Below are 23185 nucleotides of genomic sequence, written 5' to 3' on the forward strand. Positions count from 1 at the left end.
TACCTTGAGGTAGAGTTAGTTTTAGCATTAGGGTTGGGTATGGCAATGGGAATTGGGTTAGCATTTGGGTTAGTGTTAGGTATGGCGCTAGGGATAGGGTTAGCATTTGGGTTAATGTTAGGTATGGCATTAGGGATTGGGATAGCATTAAGGGAGTGAATGGCATTAGGGATAAGGTTAGCATTAAAATTAGCATTAGGGTTAAGTATGACATTAGGGTTACCTAGGGGTAGAGTTAGTTTTAGTATTAGGGTTGGGTATGGCATTGGGATCTGGGTTAGCATTTGGGTTAGAGTTAGGTATGGCACTAGGGATAGGGTTAGCATTTGGGTTAGTGATTGGTATGGAATTAGGATAGGGTTAGCATTTGGGTAAGGAATGGCATTAGAGATAGGGTTAGCATTTGGATTAGTAGGTATGGCATTAAGATAGGGTTAGCATTTGAGTAAGGAATGGCATTAGGGATAGGGTTAGCATTTTGGTTAGTGTTAGGTATGGCATTAGGGATTGGGATAGCATTTGAGTAAGGAATGGCATTAGGATAGGGTTAGCATTTGAGTAAGCAATGGCATTAGGCATAGGGTTTGCATTTGGGTTAGTGTTAGGTACAGCATTAGGATAGAGTTAGCTGTCACGATCTGGAGTCAGGCTCGAAGACCAGTAGCTATAGCAGCTTACACAGGAACCAGCTGGATAGGAACACAGGCAGGTCACCCTGGTAGATGGCGCAGGCTCACCTGAGGTGCGGAATCTAAGTACTAATGGTGGAGATGGATTTTGCTGAGTGTTGATACCAGGTCGCGGTCCTCAGGATCGCCCCACCAGGAGGAGAACAAGCCAGGGTCCAGTAGCAGATATAGCAGGTTGGGAGGTTGGGATCAAGCAGAAGCGTAGTCTAGGAGTAGCCAAAGGTCGGTAACCAGTAGTTGCAGGTTGAGATTAGGCAGAAACGTAGTTGAGGAACAAGCCAAGTGTCGATAACATTAGCATTTGGGTAAGCAATGGCATTAGGGATAAGGTTAGCATTCGGGTAAGGAATAGCATTAGGGATAGGGTTAACATTAGGGATAGGGTTAGCATTTGGGTTAATGTTAGATATGTCATTAGGTATTGGGATAGAATTAGGGTAATGAATGGCAGTAGGGTTAGTTTTGGCATTAGGTTTGGGTATGGCATTAGGGATAGGGTTAGCATTAGGGTCAGTATTAGGGTTAGGTATGGCATTAAGTATTGGGTAACTTTAGGGTTAACATTAGTTATGTCATTAGGGATAGGTGTAGCATTAGTGTTTTTTAAGGGCAGGGTTAGTTTTAGGGTTAGAGATCAGGTTAGTGTTAGGGTTAGTTAGGGCCAGCGTTATCATTACAATCAGCATTATGGATAGGTTTAGCATTACGGGTTAAAGTTAATATTAAGGTTAGGGGTAGGGTTAGTATTAGGGTTAGTGTTAGGGTTAGTGTTAGCCTTGTGGATATGGTTCTCCTTAGGGGAATGCATTAGGTCTAGCGTTAGCCTAAGAATTAGGGATAGTGTTAAGGCTAGGGTATGCATTAAGGTTAGGGATAGCATTAGGATTAGCATTTGGGTTTAGGAATCGGATAAGGTCTGGGCCAGATTTAGCATTAAGGTTAGAGGTAGCATTAAGCCTCCCTTGGTTCAAGCAAATAAAGATAAAAAATATTTGACACAAAAACAGTGCAGAGTGATTCACAGGAGCTCCCATAATCCCTTGGAGAGTGTATTGCACCCTTAAAAACTCTTAATTTTTTTTATTCCTCATTGACTCCAATGGGTTTTGACCGATTGATAACTCTTCATAATGCTTATTTCTAGTCAATACTCACTGACACACTTTTTACATAGGTGGGGTTATCAGTCCGGCAAGGTGCCAGTCTATTTGATAAGGATTGTTGTGTAGCCATTGCCGAGTGTCACTCACCCGCACTGTAAGGAATTGTTATGTTATGGCTTTCCTTAGACAGTCTGCTGTCCACAATGCAGGTCAGGGTCACATCCTCTTTGGGTCTGGGTACAATGTATCTCTGTTGGATGGATAAAGATTTCCCCTTGCTGTCCACCCATTCATAGGTCACATTAGTGATAGAAGACACGCAGTCCAGGATGAGCTGCTCCTTGGTACTACTGTCATGGATGGTTGGCTTTAACACTCGATCTGTAAGAAAAACATAAGAACATCACATCTTATATTTTTATTTTATATAAACTGACTCATATTACCCACTTTAACCAACCAGATCTTAGCTTTCATTGTGGATCTCTTCCTGAGTCTCCACTTTAATTTGTATTTTTATATTTCGCCAATATAGTTACATAGTAGGTGAGGTTGAATAAAGACAATAGTCCATCCAGTTCAACCTGTGTAGGTGTGTGTGGCCGTAATCATCTCACATACCCCTGAATGTTCTGATCCTTGAGATGTAAGTCTAAAAGTCTTTTGAAAGCCACCATACTACCCGCAGAAACCACCTCTTGTGGTAGAGAATTCCACAATCGTGTAGCCCTAACAGTAAAGAACCCCCCACGTTGCCTGAGGTTAAAACGCTTCTCCTCTAATCGCATTGTATGCCCTCGAGTCCTCATGCAATCCCTTCGACTGAATAGCTTTTTTTCCATGCCGAGATCACCATTGAGGTATTTATAAATTGCTATCATGTCCCCCCTCAGACGTCTCTTCTCCAGGGAGAATAAATCAAGCGATTGCAGACGCTCTTCATAATTAAGGTCCTCCAATCCCCTAATCAGTTTAGTTGCCCTTCTCTGGGCTCTCTCCAGCTCCAAAACATCCCTCCTGAGGACTGGCGACCAGAACTGGACAGAATACTCCAGAGTTGGTCGGATATCCCTTTCCCCTTTAGGCACGAGGCTTTGCTTTCTACCAATGATCTCATCACACTCTACTCTGTTTTCTTCACCTTTAATGGCCTGAATATATATATATATATATATATACACTATGCTACCAAAAGTATTAGTCCAAAGGGTTCAATATGGAGTTGGCCCACCCTTTGCAGCTATAACAGCTTCAACTCTTCTGGGAAGGCTGTCCACAAGGTTTAGGAGTGTGTCTATGGGAATGTTTGACCATTCTTCCAGAAGTGCATTTGTGAGGTCAGGCACTGATGTTGGGGAGAAGGCCTGGCTCGCAGTCTCCACTCTAATTCATCCCAAAGGTGTTCTATCGGGTTGAGGTCAGGACTCTGTGCAGGCCAGTCAAGTTCCTTCACCCCAAACTCGCTCATCCATGTCTTTATGGACCTTGCTTTGTGCACTGATCCAGATCATGGTGTGGGGTTGTTTTTCAGGAGATGGGCTGGGCCAGTGAAGGGAACTCTTAAAGCGTCAGCATACCAAGATATTTTGGACAATTTCATGCTCCCAACTTTGTGGGAAGAGTTTGGGGATGGCCCCTCCCTGTTCCAACATGACTGCACACCAGTGCACAAAGCAAGGCCCATAGAGACATGGATGAGCGAGTTTGGGGTGGAGTAAATTGACTCTCCTGCCCTCAACCCGATAGAATACCTTTGGGATGAATTATAGTAGAGACTGTGAGCCAGGCCTTCTCGTCCAAAATCAGTGTCTGACCTCACAAATGGGCTTCTTGAGGAATGATCAAACATTCCCATAGACACACTCCTAAACCTTGTGGGAAGCCTTCCCAGAAGAGTTGAAGCTGTTATAGCTGCAAAGGGTGGGCCAACTCAATATTGAACCCTACAAACTAATGCCTCGTACACACGCATCGATAATTGGCTGTGAATTTCCGCCCAACGTCCGATCGGCCGTTTTTCAGCTTGATAGTATGATGCTTCCGACAACCGACTCCGACTTTTCGGCCGAAAAAAATCTGGTGTGCATGCTATAAAATTTTTGTTGGCCAACAACACAACGGCCGATTTTCCGTCAGTCAGTACAGATTTCGGCAGACAAAAATCTGATAAGCAAGTCTGGGCATGCTCAGAGAAGAAAAAACACAAAGAAAGTAAACCAACACATGACATCACTTCTGAAGTAGATTTTTGTTGGCCGAGAAAATTCATGTGCAGTCTAGGCACATTCCAACCAACAAAACACCACTCTGGACAAAAGTCGGCCAATAATCGTTGCGTGTGTACGAGGCATAAGACTGGGATGCTATTAAATTTCATGTGTGTGTAAAGGCAAGCGTCCCAATACTTTTGGTAATATAGTGTGTTTATACACTATATATATATAATATTATGTGTCAAGAGTTAAGGTTTTCTCTTTTTGTATAGGTTGTTTCTTTGCTTGTATATGTTGGTTCTTGCCTCTCGTTATATTTTTCCGGACCTTACCCCTCTTGGCCAGCAGCTTTTTTCCAACAGATGGGAAAGCACCTGCTGGCCCTTAGTAGCACCATGTACAAGGGTTATCCTTTAGTTTATCCGGCAAGTGGTAAAAGAGCATGTGGGTCACTTCCTCTTTCCTTCTGCTGAATGAGAACACCGGCCAAATCACACATGGAGAGCCATTGGCAGAAAAATCTCATATTGTTATCATCTATTATTTCTCTCTGGATCCACCCCTTAATAAACCAATCCTTACCTAAGATTCATAGTGGATGAAGATTGGACTATTTATGGCCAGTCTGTAGTAGGCATGTGCAAAGTGGATATTTTTTTTCTGCTTAATTTTAATTTCATTTAGTTAATGGAATAATTTAATTTAGTCTTATTCCTTATGTTGAACAGATTCATTTTCTGGATTTACTTCATATCTTCGGCATTCATTTTTTTATATATATATATTTGCATCAGAAGGATTCAATATTTTTGAATCTGATCTGAATTCATTGTGAAGAATAGCTGGCTGTTAGGGAGCGGGTAGCTGCCGCATCCATACCAACCATGACTTATCTGCTGTCAGCAGGATTCCCCGCTGACAGCAGAATGTAAACAAACAATTGCCGGAATAGAAAAAACAAAAATAATAGTGTGCCCCCCCCCCCCCAACTTGGGTCTGGTATAGATTTTGAGGGGAACCCCACGCCAACATTTTTAAAAAAATGGTGTGGGTTAGGGTCTGGTATGGATTTTGAGGTCAACCTTATGCCAAAAAAACAAAAAAAAAACCAGTGTGCCCCCCCTCCAATTCATACCAGCTCCTCTGGTGGGTCTGGTATGGATTTTGAGGGGAACCCCACGCCAAAATTTAAATAAAATGGTATGGGTTTGGGTGTGGTATGGATTTTGAGAGAAACTCCATGCCAAATGCCCCCCCCCACAATCCTTACCAGACCCTTATCCGAATATGCAGCTGAGCATGCCTGGGAAGGGAGAGGATGAGCGATTGTGCACCCCCTCCTGAACCATACCAGGCCACATGCCCTCAACATGGAGGGGGGTTGCTTTGGTGGACAAATGCCTCTTCCCCACAACACTTGGTGGTGGTTGGGGGGGGGGTCTGCAGGTGGGGGGGGTCTTATTTGAATTGGGCTCCTGTCCCCCCATGTAAATGAAGGATGAACCTGCCCCTATGTTTACCTGTCATTGGGTGAATGTCTCTACATGAGACACGTCACTTGTGAATGACAGGTAAACTTTGGGGCAGGTGCCACCTGATTTGGTGATTAATGTGTCCCATGGAGAGACACTTGCCAATTGACAGGTAAAAACGGGGGCAGGGGTCACCGGTTGATCCTGCCCCCATGTTTAACTGTCATTCGGTAAATGTCCCTAGACGAGACACGTCGTGATTGGCAGGTGGCATTTTTTTTTTTTTTGTGGGTCAGCATTTATTGTGATTAATGCTGGATCTATTATGGGGGATTTTTTTTTTCTTTTAAAGAACTTGTCAAAAGCTGTGTTTGTGTTTTTATTTGCTTTTTACAATTTTTTTTTTGGTGAAGGATCTGATATGGATTCTGAATCCCGCTCACAGCAGATGAGTCATGGTTTCTAAGGATGCAGCGGCCACATACTCCTTGACAACCAGCTATTCACAATTAATTTGATATGTATGGAACAAATTAGAAAATACAATTGAAAGGAATTTTTTTTCATTGCCATTCTTTTCTATGTCTATTTTGGAATTCGGACACATCTGAGTCTCCCAAAATGAAATTTTCATGCAAAAAACAAATCTCACATGTCTAGTCTATAGACTTGGGTCATTTCTTAACCTCAGGAAGACCCCTGTGAAGTTCCCCTTCACTAAGAGGGTAAGCCTGGTCTCTGCTCTTGCCTCCTTCCAGGTAGTCACTGCACCATATTGGATGGCTTTCTGGCCACCCAATCATTGTCTAGTACCAATTATGAGCTCAGATCCTTCTATAGCACCACTGGAGACAAGGAATGCATTACTCTTGCTTGTAACCTTACTGTAATTTGTCAAAGTATTATATCTTCAGAGATTAGGGTAGCATTTTCAACCAGGATTCTATGGGACCCTAATGTTTCTCCAGAGGTTGCAAAGTGCTCTTTGAGTTGATTGAAGGACCTCCCATTTGATGGTGCTTGCATAGTTCTGGGGCCAACGGCACTTGGCAGAGCCAGCTGCAAGGCACCAAATATCTTTTTAGCTCTCTGGCCACCAATGAAAGGAGCATTTTTCCCCTCTGAATGCCAAAGAATTGGTTTTATCAGGGTTTCCCTGAAACCCCCTATAAAATTTCAAAGGTTCCTCTAGAGCAGTGATGGCGAAACTTGGCACCCCAGATGTTTTGGAACTACATTTCCCACGATGATCATGCACTCTGTAGTGTAGTTGAGCATCATGGGAAATGTAGTTCCAAAAACATCTGGGGTGCCAAGGTTCTCCATCACTGCCCTAGAGTAAACAGGTAGAGGAAATGCTGGATTAGGCACACACATGAATAGACAGAAATACAGCTCCACCTGCAGTAGATTAAAGCCCCGTACACACGCACAGATTGTTGGCCGTAAATTGTTGGCCAACGTCCGATCTGCCGATTGTCGGCTTGTTAAGCCCCGTACCGATCGGCCGTCTTTTGTCCAGGGCTGTCCTGTCCGCTGAAAAGTGCAAAAGACTGCACACTAATTTTGTCGGCCAACAACAGCCGACTGCAGAAGTGATGTCATGTGATGGTTAACTTTCCTTGTCTTTTTTCTTCTCTGAGCATGCCCAGTCTTGCAAATCTGCTGATTGTCGGCCGAAATCTGTACTGACTGACGCACAATCGGCCGTTCTGTTGTCGGCGTACAAAAATTTTAATGCCTGCAGGACAGATTCTGTTCGGCCGAAAATGCACTGTCGGCTGTCGGAAACATCATACTAACAAGCCGACAATCGGCCGATCGTTCGGCGGCCGAATTTTTGTGGCCGACAATCGGTACGTGTGTACGGGGCTTTAGTATGATGCTTCCGACAACCAACTGCAAATTTTCGGCCGAAAAAAATCTGCATGCTATAAAATTTTTGTTGGCCAACAAAGAACGGCCGATTGTTCTTCAGTCAGTACAGATTTCAGCAGACAAAAATCAGATGAGCAAGACTGGGCATGCTCAGAGAAGAAAAAACACAGGGAAAGTCAACCATCACATGACATCACTTCTGAAGTTGTTTTTTGTTGGCCAACAAAAGTCCAGTGCAAGTCTAGAGCACATTTCAACCAACAAACACTGGAAAAAAGTTGGCCGATCAGTTGGCCAACAATCTGTGCGTGTGTACGAGGCTTTAGAGTGCAAGATCCAAGTACTTTGTATTGAATACTGTATAGTTTGTTGTAAAACAAATTTCCAAAATGATTCCTTCTTTGACCCATTGACAAAGAAGTTGGAGCTCCGCTTAAAGCACTACAAAGACTCCCCCTGCAGTCCAAAGAACGGGTGCCGGCATTCCAACAAGCTCATCCAGGCTAGCAGAAGCAAATCAGAAGACAGAAGGTGAAAACTCGCACACCAAAGGCCACGCTGCTGACAGCCTACCATTTGCATCTGTATACGCTTCTCATCACAAGATGTTGTAAGTGTACTTTGGTTTATTTATTTATAATACATTTTAGCAGTGTGACACTATTTTCGCTCCCTTGTCTTTTGGTTCATCTATGATTTTCTGACGGAGTGGGAGCCTTTCTGGTGTGACGGTTTATCTGCTTTAACATCTTCACCTCAACATCCGTGGTTTGCCTACCTGTTTCGGATCATCCATCCACAGTTTAACAAGCTGGTTTGACCCAGGTGCTATATGGCACTCTGAGTCCTATGGTTCTGGTGAGCTTAATATACAGTATTTCTATATCCTGTTGGTGTTGGGACCCAGTGAGCACCTGAATATCACCGTAGTAGACAGTCATGTCCCTTTTCACTTGGGATTGTTGATTTCAGATTCACCTCAACTCCTTTTGGATTTACTATTTTGGGACTCACCATTAATTATTTGTTTTTATTTATTTATATTTCTATTTATATGTATATGTATACACGTTTTGATTATTCACTTGCATGTGGTATTTATCATTCCAATACATTTATTGTTCACTAGCGCTGCACTTTTAAAGCCCATTCACACTAGCGCAACTTGTGAGGCGACTTGTGTTGCCCCAAGTCGCTTGACATAACAAAAGCAATGTTAATCAATCAGTGCCGTCTTAATTGGCACTACTGAAGTCGCTCCGATTTCAGAAAAGGGTCCTGTACTACTTTGAGGCGACCTGTGATCCGACTGTCCCATATACTTCAATGGGAGTCACCTCCTTATCTTAAAGCGGTTGTAAACCCTATTAAAAAAAAAAAAAATAAAATAAAAACCTGCAAGACAAAGGCATAATGAGCTAGTATGCATCGCATACTAGCCCATTATGTTTAACTTACCTTAAAACGAAGCCCCGACACGGACCCCCGGACATCGATGCGGGCGCTGCCATGATCCCTCGTCGTCTCTTCCGGGTTCGGCGGCTCCGGCGCGCTGATTGGCCGAAAGAGACGGCTCCAGCGCGCTGATTGGCCGGAGCCGCGATGACGTCACTCCCGCGCATGCGCGCGGGAGTGATTTTTCCGGCAAGCTCCCGGCAAGTTAATTGAAGGTCCCCCCGGACCCTCAGAGTGCATGCGCCGCTCGCGCGAGCGGCTGCATGCACTGTAAATATCTCCTAAACCGTGCCGGTTTAGGAGATATTATTTGTACCTACAGGTAAGCCTTATTATAGGCTTACCTGTAGGTAAAAGTGTCAAAAAGCGGGATACTACCGCTTTAAATGAAGCGACTTATCAGACTTTCCAGGAAGAAGAAAGAGATTAGCCAGGCATTCTCCACATTGCAGCCATGCCTATATGGTATATACTGTATATATATATATGCAATGCTATATATATTCCATCATCTCTGCTTGGTCTGTGTGAGTGGCACTGGTGGACACAGATAAGTGGCACTGGTGGACACTGATTTGTGGCACTGATATGTGGCACTGGTGGACACCGATTCGTGGCACTGATACGTGGCATTGATACGTGGCACTGGTGGACACTGATTCGTGGCACTGATATGTGGCACTTATACGTGGCACTGGTGGACACTGATTAGTGGCACGGATATGTGGCACTGATACGTGGCACTGGTGGACACTGATTCGTGGCACTGATACGTGGCACTGGTGGACATTGATTTGTGGCACTGATATGTGGCACTGGTGGACACTGATTCGTGGCACTGGTGGGCAGTGGCACTGGTGGACACATACGTGGCACTGGTGGGCAGTGGCACTGGTGGACACTGATGCGTGGCACTGGTGGGCAGTGGCACTGGTGGACACATACGTGGCACTGGTGGGCAGTGGCACTGGTGGACACTGATATGTGGCACTGGTGGGCAATGAGGAAATGAGTAAAAAAAAAACAGAAAAGGGGAATTAGGTCACAACACATCATATTCTGATTGGCCAAATACAAAGTCGTCTGTCATATAAGTCGCGCAAAATAATTCACAAGTCACGCTCAAGTCGCGGTAAAATTGCGGTAAAAAGTCGCTCCGACATGGGGCGACTTATGGTCGCGGCAGTGTGAACCGGCTCTTATAGATTATCTTGCTACCACAATGTTCTTCTCAGTTGTTTCGTGCAGCAGCTTTCGTATGGTTAGCGCAATAATTTTTTTCTTTTTCATTTACCGCACACCAAAGCCCAGTCACTTTATAGAAAGGTAAAGATAGGGCTTCAGCCTAAGCTCCTCCTGCCTTCACTCCTGTGCCAGTGAGGAGGAAGTGGGGGGAGCCATGCTCTGTGTGTCACACAAAACTGGCTCAGGAGTGAGCGCGCATGAGTATCCCCATAGCAAGTGCCTTGCATGCTGGACTTACATTATCTCAGCACCTGACTCTGATCCTGGCATCTGTAAGATGTCGGGAATGGGCTAATACATTGTACTGTGCAGAGGCGTAACTAGAACCTTCAGGGCCACGGCGCAAGAAACCATTAAGGGCCCCCCGGCCTCCCCCCCCCCCTTCAAGCCTGGGGCTCTTCCCACTGATCCTGGGGCCCTTTACTCTCGTTGCGGGCTCTTTATTGCGGTCCCGCAACAGGACCCTTTCACAAGTTCTGCAGTGGGCCCCCTTCCTGCCATCTTGGGGCCTCCCCACGGTGGTGGAATGCCAGGGCCCAGTTGCAAGTGTGACCTTTGCAATCCTGGAAGTTCCCCCACTGATGTCAGTAGTTTTTATTTTTTGGTATTTTAATTATATTATTTTTTATCATTTTATTTTATATATTTACAAGTGTACAATGTCACTGACTATGACTCTGTCCATTCAGAAAAGGAAGGAGCTGGTAAATTACATATTTACCGACCTGTGGCGCTCTGCATTGATGGGGGCATGCCGTGGTGCTCTGCATTGATTGGGGGCATGCTGTGGCGCTCTGCATTGATTGGGGGCATGCTGTGGCGCTCTGCATTGATTGGGTTCATGCTGTGGCGCTCTGCATTGATGGGGGCATGCTGTGGCACTCTGCATCGATTGGGGGCATGCTGTGGCGCTCTGCATTGATTGGGGGCATGCTGTGGCACTCTGCATTGATGGGGGCATGCTGTGGCACTCTGCATTGATGGGGGCATGCTGTGGCACTCTGCATTGATTGGGGGCATGCTGTGGCGCTCTGCATTGATGGGGGCATGCTGTGGCGCTCTGCATTGCGTGGGGGCATGCTGTGGCGCTCTGCATTGATTGGGGGCATGCTTTGGCGCTCTGCATTGATTGGGTTCATGCTGTGGCGCTCTGCATTGATGGGGGCATGCTGTGGCACTCTGCATTGATTGGGGGCATGCTGTGGCGCTCTGCATTGATTGGGGGGCACGCAGTGGCGCTCTGCATTGATTGGGGGGCACGCTGTGGCGCTCTGCATTGATTGGGGGGCACACTGTGGCATTCTGCATTGATTGGGGGGCATGCTGTGGCATTCTGCATTGATTGGGGGGCATGCTGTGGCATTCTGCATTGATTGGGGGGCATGCTGTGACATTCTGCATTGATGGGAGCATGCTGTGGCACTCTGCATTGATGGGGGCATGCTGTGGCACTCTGCATTGATGGGGGCATGCTGTGGCGCTCTGCATTGATTGGGGGCACGCTGTGGCATTCTGCATTGATTGGGGGGCATGCTGTGGCGCTCTGCATTGATTGGGTTCATGCTGTGGGGCTCTGCATTGATGGGGGCATGCTGTAGTGCTCTGCATTGATTGGGGGCATGCTGTGGCGCTCTGCATTGATTGGGGGCATGCTGTGGCGCTTTGCATTGATTGGGGGCATGCTGTGGTGCTCTGCATTGATTGGGGGCATGCTGTGGTGCTCTGCATTGATTGGGGGGCATGCTGTGGCGCTCTGCATTGATTGGGGGGCACGCTGTGGCACTCTGCATTGATTGGGGGCATGCTGTGGCGCTCTGCATTGATTGGGGGCACACTGTGGCATTCTGCATTGATTGGGGGCATGCTGTGGTGCTCTGCATTGATTGGGGGCACGCTGTGGCGCTCTGCATTGATTGGGGGCACGCTGTGGCGCTCTGCATTGATTGGGGGCACGCTGTGGCACTCTGCATTTATTGGGGGTACGCTGGACACTCGTTTTTCTGTTTGCGCCCCCCAAAAAATTTTGAGCACCAGCCGCCACTGGGGACCAGGGGAGCACACAGGGGCCCAGAGACAGCAGAACACCAGTGAACTGGATAGGAGGAGCGGCAGGGGCAGCATACAGAGGAACCAATCTCCTCCATTTTTCTCCTGCATATACAGGAGGAAAAAGGAGGACAGTGACTTCTCTACATGCTGCCCCCACCGCCCCTCCTATCCAGGTGTACAGGAGAGCCGCACAGGCCCCCTGGAGCATGGGGCCCAGTTGCAATTGCAACCCCTGCGACCCCTGTAGTTACGCCCCTGGTACTGTGCATGCACTGCAGTCAGTGTACCGACTGTAAAAAAAAAAAAATGATAGCAGGTAAGTAAAAGAGTTTATTTGGCAGAAGAGACATATACGTTTTCTTCTACCAAAAGACCCTTCCTGCTGGCCAATTTTAGTTGCTTTACCTCCACTTTAGACCAGAGTAGCCAAAACAATACTGGAAAACATGTAAATATGAGCCTGTAGCGACACCTGCTGGTACAAAATAAAAATGCATCATATTTATAGGTACTATTTTATTTTTATCTGAATTAAATATATAAATATCTTGGGTCTGAACAATAAAAACTTAGTAAAAAACCTCTACACGGCCTCTTAGTAGATGAAGACTGACCATCTGTATGCTTTTTAAGGGTCTCATTAGGATTTTAAAATGCCTGTTTGGAAACTCATGGCACTCACCTGATGAAGAGGGAATCAGGAATCCTGTACAGAGCAATGCCAAAATCTGGAAAAAAAAAAAGATCAGAATAACTATGTAACACACAGTCCGTATACAGGTACTAATGAGGGAACAGTAGATCATTGATTGTCAACCTATGAGCTAAAGGGGGACTCAAATGCAGCCCTTGACATCAGGGGCAGACTGGCAACTTTTGGCCCAGGGGGCAAGTACAAACCAGAGGCCCATGGTGTAGCGACTCGGCCCCCCTCCCACTTTCCCTCACCCCCCCCCCTCCCTCCCACTCTCCCAATCCTCCTCCTGACCCCCATTCAAAGCTAAAGCCCTGCTCCAGATACACTCTACTTACCGGCTGAATCCGGGTTCCTGACGTGGCCAGCAGGGGTAGGTTGGGGGGAGCTGCAACAGCTAGGTTGGGGCTGGCCGGGGCAGAAGAGTCTCCAGTGGGGCATGGAACTGGTCTCTGCTCAGACACAGTTTATACCATCCATGCTAGGGGCGGGGGGGGGGGGGCTGCACTCTGTCCTTGTCTTCAACTTACACTCAGAAGGTCAGCGGTGGGGACTTTTTACTTCTCTTCACCAGGAATCCTTTAGGCATGTCTGTGGCAAAAGTTGTGCAGCCTTTTTACGGGGCATCAGAGTGGCCCAGGCGCTAATTGCCCCCCTGCCCCCTGGCCCAGTCCTCCCCTGCCTGACATCACCAAAGGGCCACACATAATGTTCAATATACAATATGTAATGCTGGAGAGAACTGTCAGAGACTGCAGAGCTAATAAAGGAAGTGAGGGTCAGAGAGTGAGGACAGGATACATTGTAGGTTGGGGAGATGCTGCAGAAGACAATACAAGACTGGGAAGATGTTACATGAGGCCGGTAGAGATCAATACCATTACCCTAATCAATATTCCCGCTACCGTCTGCTGAGAGCAGAGAGCCACACATCACATACCAAAGGGTCGCATGCAGCCCTCGGTCTGCAGGTTGGGCACCGGGGTCGGAGAGAGTCACCAAGATGGCCAAACTCTGCAGATACTGGAACTGTATCATGTCAGACATTAGAACTTCTCTAAAATATTGCGACATACACCTATACTATCACACTGAGGAGCCTTTCCCAGACACTACCAGTCAGAAACTCTTTAAAGTGGACCTGTGATCGGATATACACTATATTACCAAAAGTATTGGGACGCCGGCCTTTACACACACATGACCTTTAATGACATCCCAGTCTTAGTCCGTAGGGTTCAATATTGAGTTGGCTCCACCCTTTGCTGCTATAACAGCTTCAACTCTTCTGGGAAGGCTGTCCACAAGGTTTAGGAGTGTCTATGGGAATGTTTGACCATTCTTCCAGAAACGCATTTGTGAGGTCAGGCACTGATGTAGACGAGGATACCTGGTTCGCAGTCTCCACTATAATTCATCCCAAAGGTGTTCTATCGGGTTGAGGTCAGGACTCTGTGCAGGCCAGTCACGTTCCTCCACCCCAAACTTACTCATCCATCCGCATCACTGGATCGTGGGACAGGTGAGTGTTTATTAACCACTTGAACTCTGCTCATATTGCTGCTACTGCAGCAATGTGGCTCGTTATCGTCCAGCGACGTAGACCTACGTAGCTGGACTCCTCCCCCTGTAGACGGCGCTTGTGCGCCGCTGGAGGCGCGCTCCCGCTGTTTTCTGTCACAGGGGGAGTCAGGCCAGGGGAGGAGCGGCGGCGATCACCGCCTCTCTTCCCCGATTGTCGGGGAATCAAGTGTGGAGATCCGCCCGCTTGTGTAAACAAAGTTGGCGGATCTCCTAAGTGACAGGCAGGGTCAGATTGCAGGGTTCAGCATAGCTGAACATGCGATCTGTCCCTGACTCACTCAGTCACCTCCCCCCACACACGTCAGTAAGCACCAGGCATACATTAACCCCTCCCTCTCCAATAAAATTAACTCCTTCCCTGACAGTGTCATTTTTACAGTAACAGTGCATATATATAGCACTGATTACTGTAGTAATGTCACTGGTACCCCCAAAAGTGTCAAAAATGTCAGTCAGGGGTCCGATCTGTCCGCCGCAATGTCACAGTCCCGCAAAAAAAAAATCGCAGATCGCCGCCATTACACGTTAAAAAAAAAACAACAAAAATAACAGAAATCTTTCCCTTAGTTAGTAAACGCAATAACTTTTGCGCAAACCAATCAAAATACGCTTATTGTGATTTTTTTTTTACCAAACATAGGTAGCAGAAAACAAATTGGCAAAAAATTAAAAAAAAAATTTGATATTTACATTTTCTTTGGGGGGAATTTCATATAAAAAAATGTGAAAAATATTGTTATTTTTTTCAAAATAAACGCTATTTTTTTGTTTATAGCGCAAAAAGTAACAATCGCACAGGTGATCACCAAAAGAAAGCTCTGTTTGTGGGAAAAAAAGGAGGTAAATTTCGTTTGGGTGCGGCGTCGCACGACCTCGCAATTGTCAGTTAAAGTCGCACAGTGCCGAATCGCAAAAAGTGGCCCAGACGTAAGACAGCAAAATCCTCCGGTGGTAAAGTGGTTAAAAGTCAGAAGATAAACTTTTTGTAGCTGCTGACTTTTAACCAGTTGACGACCATCCATCGCAGATGTACTGCAGCAGGCAGCCACTCCCAGGCAAATCGCTGTATATGTACGGCGCTCGCTCTCGAGAGTCTACGGGGCGAGCGTGCACCACCAGCGGCACACTCCTGCCCCCGTTCGTCAGCGGGGAAGCCGATCGCGATCGCTCCCCACTGAGAGAGGACGGTCGGATGTTGTAAACACAGTCGACCATCCTTCTCCCTGGGATGATCATAGAGCTCCTGTGATCCTTCTATATAGGATCACATGTCTCTATGGTCATCTCAGAAGCCACGCCCCCCTACAGTTAGAATCACTCCCCTAGGCTCACATTTAACCCCTTGATCATCCACAGGTTTAACCCCTTCCCTGCCAGTGACATTAGTACAGTGACAGTGCATATTTTTTAGCACTGATTACTGTAGTAATGTCACTGGTCCCCCCAAAAGTGTCAAAAATGTCAGTTAGGTGTCCGATCTTTCCGCCGCAATGTCGCAGTCCCGCTAAAAATCGCAGATCGCCGCCATTACTAGTAAAAAAAAAAAAAAAAAAAACAATAAAAATGACATAAATGTTTCCCGTAGTTAGTAGACGCGATAACGTTTGCGCAAACCAATCAAAATACGCCTATTGCGATTTTTTTTTTACCAAAAATATTTAGCAGAAACCAAATTGGCCTAAAATGTTAAAAAATGTAATTTTTTTAAAAAATATTTTTTTTGGGAATGTCATATAGCAGAATGTGAAAAATATTGTTTTTTTTTTTTCAAAATTGTCGCCCTTTTTTTGTTTATAGAACAAAAAAAAAAATCGCACAGGAGATTAAATGCAACCAAAAGAAAGCTCTGTTTATGGGGGAAAAAAAGGACCTAAATTTAGTTTGGGTACAGCGTCGCATGACCACGCAATTGTCCGTTAAAATAACGCAGTGCCGAATCACAAAATATAGCCTGGTCAGGAAGGGGGTAAAATCTTCCGGTCTTAAAGCGGTTAAAAATACGCTCATTGAGAATTTTTTTGTCAAAGACATGTAGCTAAATACATTTTGGCCTAAATATATGACAAAAATTGAATATATTGGATATTTTTTAATTGTCAAAGTAGAAAATGTCAATTTTTTCGCAAAATTTTTGCTATTTTTTTATTAATAGCGCAAAAAAATTTAAATCGCAGAGGTGATCAAATAGCACCAAAAGAAAGCTCTGTTTGTGGGAAAAAATGGACGTAAATTTAGTTTGGGTACGGCGTTGCATGACCGCGTAATTGTCAGTTAAAGTCGCGCAGTGCCAAGTTGCAAAAAGTGGCCTGGACGTTAAGAAGGAAAATTCTCTGGTGGTAAAGTGGTTAATAAAAGTCAGAAGATAAACTTTTTGTAGCTGCTGACTTTTAATAAACACAAAAATGAGTAGAACTCCGCTTTGAAGTCCAGTCTTTTGACAGTTGGTTCTATTGAACATCAACAATTTTCTTACTACATAGTTACATTGTTGCAATCACATCACTCGGGGGTGGGGGGGGGTGCTGAGGAAATGCTACCAAGGTCCATTGATATCTTCAATCAGTCCCCATTTAGAACTTACCAGGATCTTCGTCATTGTGTCACCGGGCAGCTGGAAACTCTTCACCTGGATAAAAGCACAAGAGTCAGAGAATGAGGGGTAGTAGCTCTGTATCCTCTGCATTCCATTCTATATGTTTACTTATAGAGATCACACAGATCGATCGGAATTTTCCTGACCTGACTCTCTGATGGCTTTGATCTTCAATCCTTCCCACAGAGACATCACCAGAGTTTGTGAACTCCTGATAACGCCGGTCAACAGAGAGTCCCAGAAGTTCAAATATGAGGTTTCCTCTGGGTGCTTTATTGAGCTGATTCTAGGAATACACATAGGATTTTGCAGGGGCATAACTACAGGGGTTACAGGGGTTGCAATTGCAACCGGGCCCCATGCTCCAGGGCCTGTGCGGCTCTCCTGTACACCTGGATAGGAGGGGCGGTGGGGGCAGCATGTAGAGAAATCACTGTCCTCATTTTTCTTCCTGTAGTTGCAGGGGAAAAATGGAGGAGATTGGTTCCTCTGTATGCTGCCCCCACTGCTCACTTGTGTTCAGCTGTCTCTGGGCCCCTGTGTGCTCCCCTGGTCCCCCCCCCCCATGTGCTGCCCCCCCCCACACTGTTCCCCCTCCCCTCTCCTGCCGGCTGCTGCAGGGGATGTGTCACAATAGAGAACCAGGAAGGGGTCGGTAAATATGTAATTTACCAGCTCCTTCCTTTTCTGAATGCACAGAGTCATAGTCAGTCACATTGTAAAAAAAATAAAATAAAATGATAAAAAATAATGCAATTAAAATACCAAAAAATAAAAACTACTGACACCAGTGGGTGAACTTCCAGGATCGCAAAGGTCACACTTGCAACCGGGCCCTGGCATTCAACCACCACGGGGAGGCCCCAAGATGGCAGGAAGGGGGCCCACTGCAGAACATGTGAAAGGGTCCCCCCTGCGTAATAAAGGTCTCCGCAACGAGAGGAAGGGCCCCAGGATTAGTGGGAGGAGCCCCAGGCTTGAAGGGAAGGGCCCTGGCCAGGGGTCCGGGGGGCCCTTCATGGTTTCTTGCACCGGGGCCCTGAAGGTTCTAGTTAAGCCTCTGGGATTTTGATACCACCCGTAGTTTTTGAGTGATGTAATGTTTAGCTCTATTGATAGTCTAAAGCTCCTGTAGCACTGCCCCCTTGAGGACTGCTGGATATTACACTTTCGGGTCCCCCTGGGTTACCGTTAGCAACTCTGGTCTTCACAATTTAACACGTTACTTCTTGGCTCAGTCAATGATCAGTTCAGGGGTTTGTGGTTGTTTTTGGTGTTTTATTTTAAACAGAGATGGGAGAATGGAATAGTGGGATACTCCAGATAAACTATTCACAAGATATGAGGACTCCTGTCTGATGATGCAGCCAGGCTGCTGATTCACCCTGCCACTAGGTGAGTTGGGATTAAGTCTCTATCCAGAAGACTTGACAAACAAATTCTCTTCAGGATACTCTTCTAGTATCCCCTTTCACGTGACACACTGACACGTGTCCTCTGACTATCCTACTCTGGGGTGGCCCCCCCCAGGTCAGGCCCCTAGACACGATCACAGAGGATAGCGCACACATGCAAAAAAAATAACCATCAAATATAACAAGGCAACTAAGACCTGATCGAAATAAGTCAAATGGGGATTTACTCCCACCATATGGCCATATCGTGCTCAAGCCCACCACTACGTCAAAGTACCTCATTGTCGGTGGGTCCTACACTATCCATAAAATTAAGGATAAATCCAACCTCTCTAAACCAATGGAGATACTTACTCCTTACATGGGAGAGATGTGCTTGAACTGCACTATAAGGGACTCCTCCTATATCTGCTTACTAGCTTACCCTAGACATGATCCCCTGTACTCAGGATACTGTTTTTCCAGGGTCTCCAGTGTCTCTCCCCCTTTAGCCAATTCTCCTGGACCTCTGGATTCACTTCCATTCCTCTGGTCCCCAGGCCGACCGCCTGCAACCACGTACCACCACTACAGAGGAGGAGGCAGCTGCCACCCTTCCTCCGGGACTCTGCTCACCAGCCAAAGACCCCGCAGCACATGTGCTCCTGACTTTTATACAGTATCCCAGAATGCACTGAGACAGCCAGCCTCCGCCAATCACTGGGACTGTATCAAAGCCTATGTATCCATTGGTCAGGTTCCTCCCACTGTCCAACATGCCTACCTATTGGACCAGTGTGAAACACCCTCTAGACCCAATGAATCACACACTGAGCACACTGAGCAAACCTCACTCACAGATCCTGCTCTCTTGTAGGCAGAAAGCAATATAATTTTGCCTGCTGCTCCTCTGATAGGCAGACATAGCCAAAAACTATACTCACTCACCAGCACCTATCTAGGAGGGTGCTACACTCACCCCCCACTAAACCGACCCATGTCCTCACTAGCACCTACCTTGGAGGGTGCTAAACTCCTTATTGAGAATGTATGAGTATAATAAAGTGTAACTACAGAGGAGGAGGCAGCTGCCACCCTTCCTCCGGGACTCCGCTCACCAGCCAAAGACCCCGCAGCACATGTGCTCCTGGCTTTTATACAGTATCCCAGAATGCACTGAGACAGCCAGTCTCCGCCAATCACTGGGACTGTATCAAAGCCTATGTATCCATTGGTCAGGTTCCTCCCACTGTCCAACATGCCTCCCTATTGGACCAGTGTGAAACACCCTCTAGACCCAATGAATCACACACTGAGCACACTGAGCAGACCTCACTCACAGATCTTGCTCTCTGGTAGGCAGAAAGCAATATAAATTTGCCTGCTACTCCTCTGATAGGCAGACGGAGCCAAAAACTATACTCTCTCACTAGCACCTACCTAGGAGGGTGCTACCCTTACCCCCTGCCAAACCGAGCCATGTCCTCACTAGCACCTATCTAGGAGGGTGCTACACTCACCCCCCGCCAAACCGAGCCATGTCCTCACTAGCACCTACCTAGGAGGGTGCTACACTCACCCCCCCCCACCAAACCGAGCCATGTCTTCATTAGCACCTACCTAGGAGGGTGTTACACTCACCCCCAGCCAAACCGAGCCATGTCCTCACTAGCACCTACCTAGGAGGGTGCTACACTCACCCCCCACCAAACTGAGCCATGTCCTCACTAGCACCTACCTAGGAGGGTGCTACACTCACCCCCCGCCAAACTGAGCCATGTCCTCACTAGCACCTACCTAGGAGGGTGCTACACTCACCCCCCGCCAAACCGAGCCATGTCCTCACTAGCACCTACCTAGGAGGGTGCTACACTCACCCCCCGCCAAACCGAGCCATGTCCTCACTAGCACCTACCTAGGAGGGTGCTACACTCACCCCCCGCCAAACCGAGCCATGTCTTCACTAGCACCTACCTAGGAGGGTGTTACACTCACCCCCAGCCAAACCGAGCCATGTCCTCACTAGCACCTACCTAGGAGGGTGCTACACTCACCCCTCGCCAAACCGAGCCATGTCCTCACTAGCACCTACCTATGAGGGTGCTATGAGGGTGCTACACTCACCCCCCGCCAAACCGAGCCATGTCCTCACTAGCACCTACCTAGGAGGGTGCTACACTCACCCCCCGCCAAACCGAGCCATGTGGATCTGACAGGCACAGTCAGATTTTTAGCAATGGCCCCTTGCAGGCAGGAACTCAAAGCTCCTTGTTGTGTAGAAATCACAGCGATCAGCTTACATTACTCCTAGTGTGGCTACTGGTCCCGGAACCACCTCTTCAGGCACTGCCAACCCACCTGGCTGCAGCTGCCCCTTTTCCCTAGGCCCTCCAGGCTAACATTCCTCCACAGTCCTCAAGACTGCCTCACACCAGCCCACCCGTCTGACTCTTCACCAGCCCAGGGAAATCTCCCAAGGAAGGGATGAAGACTTGGCACAGGGAGAACTGGCTACATGTGGCAGTCTTCTCCCTTGTAAGTATCCAGCAGTGCTGAACTACTCACACTGTCCTCACCAGGGCCGGGACAAGGGGTGGGCATGAGGGGAAGCTGCCCTGGGTGCAATGATTTATTGCAGGAATGGGGGCGCCCTGATCCTAACCCTAAGTGAAGGTGGGGGGGGGCGCAGTTTGGCATCTTTGCCCTGGGTGCTGGATGACCTTATCCCGGCACTGGTCCTCACACTTGCTCCCCTGCCTCCAGGAAGGGCTTCCTCCGTGTGTTGTGGCAGGATCCTTCTAGAACCCAAGCCCTGGCCCAGGGTCACCCCCCCCACTCCCAAACTAGAGGGCACCTATGAGGGCCCCACCAACAGTCTCCACAGCACTATATCTCCATCTTCTACCCGACTGCCCCTGCTAGCATGGCTCATTATTATTATTATTATTTATTTTAGGTACTTATATAGCACTGTCAATTTACGCAGCGCTTTACATATAAATTGCACATTCACATCAGTCCCTGCCCTCAAGGAGCTTACAATCTAAGGTCCCTAACTCACATGCATACACAGTAGGGCCAATTTTATACAGGATCCAATTTACCTACTAGTATGTCTTTGGAGTCTCATGCCTATTTATGAGGTAAGCCTTTCCCCCTGCCAGCCCTTTTGGCTGAGACCCTCATATATATTACAAACAGCCCCTCCCTCCTCACCTCCACCCACTAGCTCTACAAGTTCCACAACCTTCTAGACCAGGGGGAGGCACCAGAGGAGCTGTCAGGATGAGTCAACCAGCCCTGACTCACTGAACCCTGACCCAGATTCTCAGCTCAAGCTTAGTCCCAAGCTGAACCAAATTTTCCTACACTAAAAAAACTATACCAACAAACCTATACCACAAAACCCATCTCACATCTAGCAACCAAAAAAAAAAACCCTGATCACCCCCCCCCCCCCCAGAGTAGTACAGTGTCATTATGGTGACACTGAACTACTTTAGCCACTTTACCACCGGAGGATTTTGCTGTCTTACGTCTGGGCCACTTTTTGCAATTCGGCACTGTGCGACTTTAACTGACAATTGCGCGGTCGTGCGACGCTGTACCCAAACGAAATTTAAGTCCTTTTTTTCCCACAAACAGAGCTTTTTTTTGGTGGTATTTGATCACCTGTGCGATTTTTACTTTTTGCGCTATAAACAAAAAAAAGCGTACATTTTGAAAAAATAACAATATTTTTCACATTTTTTTATATGAAATTCCCCCCCAAAAAAATGTAAAAATCAATTTTTTTTTTAAATTTTTGGCCAATTTGTTTTCTGCTACATATGTTTGGTAAAAAAAAATTGCAATAACCATATTTTGATTGGTTTGCGCAAAAGTTATTGCGTTTACTAACTAAGGGAAAGATTTATGTCATTTTTGGTGTTTTTTTTTTTTTAACGAGTAATGGCGGCGATCTGCGATTTTTTTTGCGGTACTGCGACATTGCGGCGGACAGATCGGACCCTTGACTGACATTTTTGACACTTTTGGGGGGGGACCAGTGACATTACTACAGTAATCAGTGCTATATATATGCACTGTTACTGTAATAATGACACTGGCGGGGAAGGGGTTAATTTTATTGGAGAGGGAAGGGTTAATGTATGCCTGGTGCTTACTGATGTGTGTGGGGGGAGGGGACTGAGTGACACAGGGACAGCTATGCTGAATCCTGCAATCTGTCACTGTTTGTCACTTAGGAGATCCGCCCGCTCTGTTTACACAAGCGGGCGGATCTCCACACTAGATCCCCGACGATCGGGGAAGAGTGGCGACGATCGCCGCCGCTCCTCCCTGGCCCGACTCCCGCTGTGAATGAATACAGCGGGAGCGAGCCTCCGGTGGTGCGCATGCGCCGCCCACAAGGGGAGGAGTCCAGAGACGTAGGTGTACGTCGCTGGACGGGAACGAGCCACTTTGCCGCAGTAGAGCTCCAGTGAGCGGTTGGCAAGTGGTTAAAGACAGAATGTATAAAAAAAAAAAAAGTTAAACAAATGTTTAAAAAACTGAATAAAAAATTATTTACATTTTTAAAAACATTTTTTTTACACATACTGTCACCAGTCAGTATCCCTGATTACTGCCACACCAGTCATATGATGATGTTGTAATGCATTGGTGACAAAACATGTGAAAACATAACAACAAAAAATTGTGATAACAGAATGACAAGTTCAAAAAACTCACAATGTCCCCTACTAAATACCTCAGACTGTCTACTTTCCAAAAAGTGGTCATTTGGAGGGGGGTAATTGTTCTGTTCTGGCAT

The 23185-nt window shown here is 46.8% G+C and overlaps 1 protein-coding gene across 1 annotated transcript in view; it reads right to left on the reverse strand.

Annotated features, from left to right (window-relative positions):
- The window catches only part of LOC309545903 (uncharacterized protein), a 128753-nt gene that overhangs the window by 26339 nt on the left and 79229 nt on the right, over positions 1-23185 (reverse strand). Inside the window, exons 2-4 of the mRNA XM_082245325.1 lie at positions 16964-17008; positions 12787-12832; positions 1940-2173 (exon numbers count right to left, since the gene is read on the reverse strand). Of these exons, the coding sequence (XP_082101451.1) occupies positions 1940-2173; positions 12787-12832; positions 16964-16978 (295 nt within the window). The 5' untranslated portion in view covers positions 16979-17008. The remainder of the gene's footprint in view (positions 1-1939; positions 2174-12786; positions 12833-16963; positions 17009-23185) is intronic.

Source organism: Pelophylax lessonae (assembly GCF_965119305.1).
Source record: "Pelophylax lessonae genome assembly, chromosome: 2".
In the NCBI taxonomy this organism is placed as follows: domain Eukaryota; kingdom Metazoa; phylum Chordata; class Amphibia; order Anura; family Ranidae; genus Pelophylax; species Pelophylax lessonae.